Here is a 12,035-nt window from a genome sequence, read left to right on the forward strand (position 1 = left end):
CTTTGGATATTTTTAAAACTTGTAAATTGTCTGTGTCAGTCGAGGCAGTTTGATATGAACATATTTGCAATTATTATATTTATACCTACTCCGGGGACAGGTGTGAGCATAACAGTTTATGACTGGTATTATAAAATATTTCTAGTGTCGTCAGAAGTAAATTTATGGAGACTCTTATAACAGCTATTTTTATTGCTAAATTTTGAAAATTTTGAAAATAAAATATTAAAGCAAGCATTTGTGTTTTAGCTACCAGAAAAAATATTTCCTAATAGCTAGAATATTAAACTAAAAAAAATTAAAATGTACCATGCATGAGACAAGCCAGAATTTCAAAAGGATTTTCAGGATTATGTTTTATTTTTTTTCCAGCTTGGCTTGTTTCTGTCATTGTATGCACTACATCCGGTACCTTTTGGAAACCTTATTTGTTCACAAAGTTTCTGCAGGACACACACCTTTGAAAAATTTGATAACGGTGAGGATGCTTTGTATTTTTAATAATGATTGAGACATTTTATATGTTGGAAACTTTGCAAAATATTTAATCATTGTTTCCCTCCAAAACTTAGATTTTCATGTTTAATTGTATAAGCATGTCTTAAACATTCCTTTCCTAAAATATCATTTTTTTCATGATATATTTAATTCAAATTAGACACTATAGAAAGATTTATCATTACCTCATATTACAAGATAAACTAGATACTCCTAGGAATCTTTTAATTTTGGTAATACTAAGCATTGAATTCAGATTCTTTGAGTGCCACTCGAAGTGAAGTATATCATATATGAATGTTCCTACAAATATGTATCTGTGTGGGATTAAAATGGTGATACTATATTCCATTATTATGGCAGTTGTCAATATGATGCTAGTGTCTTTGCTCTTCTAGAAATTGTGAATGCAACTGTTATCAACTATCAAATAACACCAAAACATGAGAAAAAATGTAAAATATTGACTTAGAAAAGTACATTAGACAACATGTTGAAACTCAATTTTCAATTTGAGTTAAATTTTGTTTTTCAATTTAAAATCTATTTTCAAAAAAAGGTTTGTCTGTACAAAAAAACTTCCTGGTTTTTGTCAAATATCTGCTTTGTAATATTACAACAGAAGAGCCATTCTATTGTTATCATTGCAATAAAGCTGTAAACTCTGAAATTCTGAGACCTCAGAAGTCATTTAGGCCTGCTTTTTTTTATAGAAAATAGTACAATTAATCAAATCAGTTCAAGATCACCATTGTAGACTATGACTCCTAAATCCGAGTCATTTCCATTCCAGTCAATCAACATGTGTTACTATCAATTATCAAATAATTTATTTTTTAAATGGACTAATTGTTGGAAAAATTTTAGTGTATCTCATGCAACTGATAATTTGTTTTATTTTTAGTAATTCATTTATATTTACTACTTGCTAGACAAAATAATTCTCATCAAATTTTTCTAAAATATTCTGTTAACTTGACATATATCACAAATATCCATTAATATTAGTACAAGTGGAGCAAAGAAATGCATTTTCTTAGTGATATCAAAATAGTATTTGTAAAATGCTACTATTATCATCTCCTTATGCCTTAGTTTAGTGAGGTCCAAGTTCTTGTCTCACAACCAAGGAGAATAAGACACATGGTCACCAGACAGTGGTTAGGGCAGAGTAGGATTTATTAAACAACAGAAAAGCTCTCAGCAGCTGAAGGGTACCTGAAGAGGGTTGCCAGAAATGGGGCTGAATTCTGAGTCTTTTATGTGGCAAAGACAAGGAAGTCTTCTGTGGCTTACACCCTAAGGGGAGGGTTAAATTTCCCCCTGGGGTTATTGTATTGGCACATGCCTAGGGTTGGCCATAGATACTCCATCCTGGCTATTACCCATGAGTACCAAACGAAAACCTGCAGAGGGGGGAAGGTTAAGCCACAATGCTAATGGCACTATGAGTTCAGGATCAGGATCAATTTAGTATGCATCTTGGTTCTTGTCTGCACCTGCACGGGTGCACCTGCACTGGAGAGTTTCTTCTGAGTAAGCATCTTGCTATAAGGGGAAATTCTTAACCACATTTCCTCCTGCCAGCTACATAACATGGGTGGTACAGGTGTGTTCTTGTAGGCATTGTCCCTCTTGCAAGACCCTCCATCTCTATCTGCCAAATCAGCCCCTATCTACCTCCTCTCTCATTCCCCACTCTGGAGTGTTAACCCTAACTACCATTAGGAGGAACAGGGAGATAACTGCCCTGGCTTTTTCAGGCTGTGAGAGGGTGTTGTTCCAGAAAGGCAGAGGGATTCTCATAAGGTCCTAATTCTAGTCTTTGGTAAGCCCTCCAGTATGCACATTTGAAAGTGCTTATTCCTCCATTCTCCTGTATTATCATTAGGGTCCTATTTAGGGTCCTTCAATGGTATTGCTGTCTTTCCAACTGGTTAAGGTCTTCCCCTGTCTCTGGTATTATATGAGTACGAAGCTCATATTCAAATTTCTTTACTGCTTGCAAGGCTACCTGTTTCTCAGCAGTCATCAGAATTTGATTTAAGAGTAACATATCATCTTTTTAGAACAGTTTAAACACCTGGGTTAAATTCTGGAAGGCCTCTATAAATGATGATGTTGGGACTTGCCCAGAGTGAACATTAGGGTCTGAGGGTAAAAGGAGTCCCAATGATCCAGGTTGCTATTACGGGGAGTGCAGGTTGAAGATGGATTGTTACACATATGGAAAGAGAGGGGAGAAAAGGCATTCCTTAGTCTGTCTTCCACTTTAAGGTGAACTTGGAGTGGGACAGAGAGAGAAAAGGCATCTCCTTTCTCCTCTCCTCCTCCTTGTATCCTCTGGATTCCAGCAACCTATATAGGTGTCACCTGTGGATGCAAGTGTGACCTCCAACAACAGACCATGAGGGCCGAAAGGTAGGAATAGTCACACTTACATATGCCGCACCCTAGCTCTCCAGTGTCGACTACCTTTGGGGTCCCTCAGATCTATTTCTTCTTTTGGGCTTCAGACCCAAAGCTTCCCACTTGAAACTTGGAAAATACATTGAAGTAATTGAATTGGGGCAAGAAACATTACTGGAGGGGGGTGTCCTTAAATCTTTAAGGAGCATCCCTTGACTGATAGGTAATGGACAGAGCCAGATCATAGCATTTAAGAAAATGAAAGTGATCGACCTCCAAAACTAATCCCTTCTTCCTGCCCAGAGGTTGTTATACTTGGAGTAAGAATAGGTGTCTTTGAAAATGTAGGGGTTGGCTTAACTAATTCTGTGTGCTAGTAGCCAGGGAATTAGGTCGTCCCTGGATCCACAGAAACAAATCCTTGCCTTATCAGGCACCTTGACAAAGTTTGGAATGTTAGCCTGTAACTTTGTGTCCAAATCCTTTTCAGACAGAGGTTTGAAAGAGAAGAGTTTGGGGCTTGGTGTGCATCCCTCAAAAAAAGCCTCCTAGAATAAGAAAATTCATTTCTCGCATAGTGCACACTTCTATGCTTACGGAGCATTGCTGACATCTCTCATGGAAAAAAAGAAGCAGCCTAAATGGAGAGGAAAATAGTCACCCAGGGAGAAATAGCCTCCTGTACAGTGCCAGTCGGTCTCCTTGACAGGAGAAAGGAAACTCTCTAAATCTTCATATATCCCTTGTTCTAAGAACAGGTAAAAGTAACATTGTTCTGGGTTACACTTCTGATGTGTAAGCAAGCTACTCAATTTTCCCAATAATATTATCTCTCCTGGTTGCAAAAAACATACATAACATTGAATATAAAGAAGGAAGAGCAACCATGATAGTCTCAAAAGAAAGAAAATGTGATAGAAAATACTGGAAATCTTTATCCAACACCATAATGGGCTGTCAGGGACTGGAACCAGTCCAAGGGCCTTTGTGTAACACCAAAATGTAGCCTCAGTCAGACACCTTCAGTTGCCCCAAGACATCCTTCTAAGTCCCACACAACAGCTAGAGTTTCATAAAGGGAAACTGGATTGGAACAGAATGAACATTCCTAACACACATGGATGAAGAGGTTTTGACAAAGTCCTCATCAGTAAGCTTGTCCTCTGAGTCTTGTAGGAGCAACAGTCATGCTGTTCACTCTTAACTGGCTGACAGAGGCCCAGTGCTTTGTTTGGTTTCATATAATAAAGAGAACCAAGAGCTCTTGGAAATGGAAGTAAAGAAATCTGCTCTTATTCACCCTTCCCATGATCCCGAGCAATCCTGCAAAATCTTGCAGTCTCCTTATTCCTTAGTTTAGTGAGGTCCGAGTTCTTATCCCATGACTAGGAAGAATAAGGAACATGGACACCGGAGTGTGCATAAGGCAGAGTAGCATTTATTAAGCAATAGAAATGCTCTCAGCAGCAACAGGGGACCAGAATAGGGTTGTAAGAAATGGGGCTGAGTCCTCAGTCTTTTATGTGGCAAAGACAAGGAAGTCTTTTGTGGGGTCCACCCTAAGGGGAGGGGTAAAATTCCCCCCAGGAGTGTTACATCTGTGCATGCCTGCATGCCTAGGGTTGGCTATAGCTACTCCATCTTGGTTATTACTCATGAGTGCCTAAGAGAAACCCATGGAGTGGGGAGGGTTAAAGCACAATGCTAATAGCATTATAATGTGGTCAGGATCATTTTAGGACACCCCCGGTCCTTGTCTGTGCCTCTGTGGGTGGATGGAAAGTCCCTTCTGAGCAAACATCTTGGTATAACAGGAACTTCTTAACCATGTTTTCTCCTGCTAACTGCATAACAGGGGCAGTGCAGGCACACAGTCCACAGGTGTTGGCCCTCTTCTGAGACCCTCCCTCTCTGCCTGCCAAACCATCCCCTACCTGGCTTCTCTCTCATTATTATATTGGGCAAAGAAATATTCCATTTATTTGGCTTAGACAATTTGTACCATTTTATGTATAAATGCTGCAGTGTCTAATATAAATGTATGGGGTGGTTTCAAATTGTGACATGCATATAATATAAATGTTTATGTCACAATTGAAATACATATTACATGTTTTTCCTCACTTTTATTTTGTTTTGTTTTGCTTGCAGAGTTGTGCCTTTTACTGGGGATTTACTTCTTGGATTGCCTACTACATTAATCATCCACTGTATACACCACCATGTATGTAGGGTTTCTTCTTAACTAACCCTGTACTAAAGGACCAGCCTAAAAACTCTATTCGAAATGACATACATAATATGAACAGCAGAGCATAAAAGAAGAAGTAAAAATGAAACAATTTGTTTTAAAATTGCTTTCATATTTCTGTAAATGTTTATGTAGGCCTAAAAGACCAATTTGACCCATATATTTTTATTTATTTTGTTTCTACATCAACCACCAAAAATATTAGTAGGTTGTAAACCTCTAAAAAAACAGCTAATAAAATTAAAAAGCAACAATTAAAAAGAAAATTATTATATAATTATACAATCATATGCTAATCAGCTATCAGGTATTTTAAAAATAAATGATAAACATTTAATTATTCTTTTAAATATAATTCAACCGAAAATAGGGGACAATTTTTCTGTTACATAATAGCTTCTGTTTATGATTTAATTTACTAAAGTATCTTGGCTCTTGACTCAGATGAACAATTTGGTTGAATGTACACTGGATGAAACCTAATTCCTTGGTTCTTAATCTTCAAGAAAAAAGGTTGCCCTCATCAAGGAATTTCATTTCTTCCTTCAATGTGAACTTTTCTCTCTTCAGTTTTTACTGTAGCACATAAGGCACAAAATGTAAAACTCGATAATTAAATGGTTTCTCATTTATTTGACAATTATTTTTGCAGGCTATTTCTGGTGTTTACAAAGTTTAAAATAAATGGAAATAAATGTTATAATCAAACTTTATTTTTAATTTTAGAAAATCACTTAAACTTCCTTAATTTCTTGGCTGAAGTTACAATGTTCAGGACCTTCACTAAAATCAACAAATCTAGTTCAGTCTGGAAAGTGAAGTCATTGATTTCATTGATTAAAACTTCAGCTGGTCTTAATAGTAACAATTAACTCTGAATATTGAAAGTGAAAATTTCCTGTATCTTCTAATTTTTCAAATATTTTATAAGATGTACTTATTATCTTTATAACCTTAACACATAGATGTATTGCTCCAGAGTATGTTAATAAGATATGCCTCTGCAAAATTCTTCATTTCCATATTGGGTACAAAATAGTAATAGTAATTAATTTTGTTAATATATGTAAAACATTTATTGAAAACTGAATGTTTGTTAATAACTGTAAATATGCTATATATTTTTAATTTAAAACATTATTTTGTGGCTTTAATATTCCCTATTGAAGGCTAGAAAAATGATGCCATGAAAAGATAATTTCACTACACTCAAGATCTTTAAATGCATAAGATATAAGTAGGACTCAAATTCTGTGAAAATGTATTATAGCATTTTAATACTGATGACAAGTGGAAAATGGATATCTTGCCTAGGAAGTCCACACTTAACATGGTTGTAATATACGTGAGCTATAGCCATTATGCTTTAGTTAAATCATGTTAAATAATAATATGACTTCTAAAACAGTATATGATAGAATAAGTTGCTTTTTCCTTTAACAGAGAAACTATAAATTTTATAAAACTTTTGTTAAGGCTTCCTATTAGGTACAATGCTAAGCAGTTGGCACATTTTGTCTCACTGAATCCACATGAAAATTATACTGTTTGTATCCCAACTTTACAGATGAATAGCTAAACTTCAGAAAATATAGGCAGATTTTCCAAATTTACTCAGCAAATAAGTGGAAAAGAATCTGTAGCGTAGCTACAGATAGCAGTAAACTGTGCAAGAGGTTAGCCAATCCACAGTCAGTCAGACACATAAATTCTGCATAGACATTATCATGGAGACCCCCTTCACAAAAATAAGGATATCACCTTTATCTTGAGTTTTGACCCAGATAGTAGAGCCTCCTATTTCTTAAAGTGTTAGTTTTATGGGCTTAGGATACCTAATACACATTTTTGACAAATAACAGGACCCAGAGACTCCCTCTAATTTGTTCCATGCTTATGCCATTTATTGTTTTTTTTTTTTTTCTGTAAAATTTCACCCTTTTCTATATTTATGGGGCAAAAGACCTTCCCTTTTATTTCTTATTAGTTTCTAAGACTTTGATAGAGTATTTTCCCTTTTCAACACTTTGATTATAATTAATAGATTTATTTTAATTTTACAAATTGATTATATATTACATCATAAAAATTCAATTCTGTACTCACAAAGTAGAAATAGCACAAACTACATTATCTTTAGATGAGATAAAATAAACCTTAAAAATATAATATAAGCACAAAAATTTTTAAAACAAAATGAGGTGATATTTAAAAGCACTTCCCACATTATTTTAACAGTAAAAGATATAATAATAATTATAGAGCAACTATGACAAGGTAACAAAAAAGAAAATAGTACATATTAAAGCTATTTTCAGCAAAGTATTTATAATCTTAATAAATAATCATATTTAAGGAAGATGAAATGAAACAATTCACATAAATCAGTAATTCCTTTAATTTTTGTTTTAATATATCTTACTTTGCTGCATTAAATCCATCTGCTTAAGGTTGCAAAACAGACAATTGATCCAATTTTTATGTTGTTCCTCTTGAAAATTTTCATTAAATTATGCATGCTTACAACATAGTTTCCCTCATTTTACCCTCAAAATTAGAAAAAGAAAAGTTATTGGGCTTTTGGATTTTACCTGTTTAATCTTTAGTCACATGTTCTTTATTTTCACTTTATATAAGATATGTCCCTTCAGCATACATAATGAAGTCTTTAATTCAGGATATTGTTTCTTACATTACGGCCATGATTATGATTTTTTCTGGTTTTCTGTTGTTTTTGTTGTCATAGTTGACACTACTGTTCTTTGTGCTCTATGCCAACAGGTCTTTTTCCCATTTCTTTCTTAATTCTCCTTGGTAACAGTGTTTGACTTTTATCACAATTATCACCACTATCTATTCTCATCAAATTTGGCCTCATAAAGTTAATAGCATCTGTACATTAATACATAAAAGCTAACTTAATTGAAAAACATGTTGTATGCATATTTCCAACACATATTCTACTAGAAAATTTATTTTCCAACTTCTTGAATAATATTTAAATACAAATAAATGAAATACGTTATCAAAATTGTAAAACTGCCCAATGGCAGGAATATTTTAATATCCCCAAATCAGAATGTATAGGTTCAAAAATCTTAATATATAAATGTCTACTATCAACATAATCAAAGAATGATGGCCTATAATTTTTACCTATCTGAATGTGAAACATTATATAAATTATAAAATATTATTAAATAATAAGTGTTATAATGACTATGGTAAAGAGAAAGTTTATTTCTTTTTACACTACCTATAACTTTTTTTGGAAATAAATATGAAAAGTGTTAGACTCTTCGCTTGATACTTTTTATTATCACATCACTTTTCATTTTCATTTAAAAATAGGAACAAGGCATATGTTTACTGTCCTCTGACTAATGTGCTCTGAGCTCTCTCTTTATACTAATGTCTATCCATTTTTATAAATCAAAGCTTAATTGTGTACTTCGAAGAATCCTCCGTGATCTCCCAGATTACAAAATATCCTTTTTGGTTATTTTATTAAATACTACATAGATCTTATAGTAGCACTTATCGATCTTGCAAACTTCCATTTGTTATCATGTGATTAGTACTTTTCCAGGTCAGAATATAAGTTCAATTAAGATTGCCTTCATCTTTGTCTGTAGTTTATCACAAGCACACAGTTCAGTGCCTGTCATGCGAATTCTTGATAACTATAGTTGAATGAGTAAAATTACATTGAATAGTAGGTATAAATAAAATAATGATGGCTGATACAGATGCATATCAACCAATTGTGATTTGTCAAGAGCAGAATGTTTAATTATATGGCAAAAGTGGTGTAACATTATGTTAAGAGAAAAGTTATACAATTGTTATATCAAATATTATAAAAATATACAACATATATGAATATGTCAAGGGGGAAAATTGTAATATTCACTGGCTTTCTATGGTTGATGAGATTTTTGTCCATTTTATTTGCCCTTACCACTTTTCTCTATTTCTCCAATATTCTCTGTTAATATATTTTATTTTACTATTAGATATACAAACTTCACAAAAACAAAACTTCCAATTCATGTACATGTGGCTTGTATATATATTCTATGAATATTTATCTATGAAAAATACTTATATAACCTTTAACCAAAATATACTTTTAAATTTCTATCCCAGAAAAACAGAATTCAGTAAAAGATTTATACATAAAGATGTTCAAAGCAGTATTATCACACATAAAATTAAAGTGAACTTTTCAGTCATTCTATAATTAATGTTTTAAGAGCTAGCCGTGTCATGCATTATTATGAAGATTCAATTACATTTATGACAATGAGTGTTTAATAATATTGAAAAATCTTTAAACATATTATTAGGTGAAAAATGCACGTTTTAAAATGAGGGATAATATTTTTATATGTAGATGTAAATGTGTTTACATAAATACAATTTATATGCTCACATACATAAAACAAGAAGATAGGAATGAAATTTAATAAACACGATGATAAGTTTATCAAATATTCTATTTTTATTATTATTGAATATTCCAACTTTTCCACCATGAGCAACCCTGCCTTTAGAACATTGTTTTGAATGGTGCTTTCTACATTACTCTTTATCTGCCCTTTGGAACTTAACCTATATTTTTCTTTATTTTAAGGTAAGACAAGTAATACATCATGTATTTTACATAATAAAAATATAAAATACTTATAATTCTACCTGTTACAAAACATCAATATATAAAACAAATGACTGTAATCAGCATTTTTCTTTTTATTGTTAAACATTAAAAATGAGAGTTATTTTGTGTGCCATTATATGCTTAGCCATACTTAAGTGTGCTTTTTAAATGGGACAAATACTAAATCTGCCTTCAAGGTGTTTAATAATACAAATTGGTAATATATTCCATTTGTAATTTAAATATCATTATGATACTAAAAAAAAAAAAAGTACATGTGGAAAAAAGAGTCAACGTTTTAGATTGCAAAAGTATCATCCCAAAAGGTGAATTACATACTAGACAGTTCTACTGATTATAGAATAATTATACTAAATAAATACTGACTGAATTATGTCTATATGTTTGACAATCCAAACTATGAGTATCTGCATGACATATTCTTTTTCTACTCTCCAGCATTTGGAAACAGGCAAATCACAGTATCTGCTATCAATTTTCTGGTATGTATCACATATATATTTCGCTATTCATGCTCTAATTTTGTTATTATTAAGAAGAAAAACAGACTATATCTGAGGATTTGCCATGTAGAAAATACGATATATATTTATATAATATACATAATGATATAAAATGAAGTAAATAAAATAACTTTCTATAATCAAGTCTTTAGCTCTCTAAATTTTATAATCAAAATGTTGTAGTCATCTGTAACATTTGATTAGTATTATTTGAAATATAATAAATATTTGAAAAATATATATTCAGTGATCCTACTGTATGCACATTTACCAACCTATAAAGAGCAAAAATTGTTTGTAAATCTTACAGATAAATACCTCAAAAACACTTTGGCATAATTGTTAATTTAACTAATTCAAGATGAACATAGAGTTTGCCTTTTTAATAAAACCTGGCCCTTTCTAAACTGTTCTCATTCAATTTCTTTAGATTGTTCTACGTAAATAAACATGTATCTAGATAAAATTGTGTGAAAATCAATCTGGGTACCCAAGACTCTTGATTATTTCTAAAATGCATTAATTATTTCATCTGACACTTTTTTTAATGCTTATACGCTCTATAACTCCTTGCTTTCATTCTGTGTTCATGTTCTCCTTTCATCCCTGTCATTGATAAATTAGTGAACTCCTATGATTCATCTCCAAATTCATATTTCTTGCAAAGTTTGTGTTCAACAACTTATTTCTAACCATTTTATACAGGTCATAAATCACCCACCACACTTTGTAAGGAGTTCTCACATGACCCTCTCTTGCTTTCTCTCTCTCTACACATCTTTAGTTAATAGTTTAAGTAAGTATGTACTCCAATGTGTTGGCTCTGAAAAGGACAGATCTTGTTTTTGTCTTTTCAGCATATAGTTTGGCATAGCAGGAACTCATTATTTGTTTGAATAAATGGCACAGAGCACTTATGTATTTGGAATTTCTTTAACAATATGTTGAAAATATATCACAGCCTTGTAATTTTCCGATAGTGCATACTGTTCAAGGAGAGGAATTCTGTGGTTCATGTGTTGTTACAGCGTTATGCAATATTGTATACAGTGCACTACAACCCCTCTTGTATTAAGACTAATGTTCTGATATTAACTACTCAGTACATCTGACAGAAGAGAAGAATAAATTTATGGATAAACAAAATAATAGCTGCCTATTTGTTGGTAATTTTAGTATGTTTTAGATTAATATCTGATTATTCCTCTGCTTTTTATCCTTATGATGTTGTCCACTTTTTCACAAAAAACGTGGGTTATAATTTTTTCTGTGTAATTAAGACAACTCCCTTTTCATATAATATTATTGATTTCTTCCCTTTTCTCCAATATAATATGGCTATGTATGTATTTATTCCCTCTTCTCAAATGTGAATGACTATACTATAAAATAAAACTTTTAATGAAAGTCATATCTTTTATTAAAAAGTTATGTTATACACGTTATAATATTTTTCTTAAAATATTGAGACATAATTAGACATAAGCAAAATTCTAATAGCTTGCAATTATACTTTTTTTTCCCCCAGAGACTTAACATTTCTGCCTTCTTATTAAGCTACTGCTTTTTCCTCTTCACATAGCACTTTATTAATCAAGTATATTTCATACAGCCTCAGGCAAAAATTAATAAAGCCTAAGATGCTAAATTAAACAAACACTGATAGATGGTGTAATAGACTATGTCCAATAGA

The 12,035-nt window shown here is 32.3% G+C and overlaps 1 protein-coding gene across 2 annotated transcripts in view; it reads left to right on the plus strand.

Moving 5' to 3' along the window:
- The window catches only part of TECRL (trans-2,3-enoyl-CoA reductase like), a 121,926-nt gene that overhangs the window by 90,105 nt on the left and 19,786 nt on the right, over positions 1-12,035 (plus strand). For both annotated transcript variants that reach the window (XM_007998595.3, XM_073017806.1), the window contains exons 6-8: positions 373-478; positions 5,059-5,131; positions 10,278-10,321. In XM_007998595.3, coding sequence (XP_007996786.1) covers positions 373-478; positions 5,059-5,131; positions 10,278-10,321 — 223 coding nt within the window. The remainder of the gene's footprint in view (positions 1-372; positions 479-5,058; positions 5,132-10,277; positions 10,322-12,035) is intronic.

This window comes from Chlorocebus sabaeus, chromosome 7, assembly GCF_047675955.1.
Source record: "Chlorocebus sabaeus isolate Y175 chromosome 7, mChlSab1.0.hap1, whole genome shotgun sequence".
Taxonomy (NCBI): domain Eukaryota; kingdom Metazoa; phylum Chordata; class Mammalia; order Primates; family Cercopithecidae; genus Chlorocebus; species Chlorocebus sabaeus.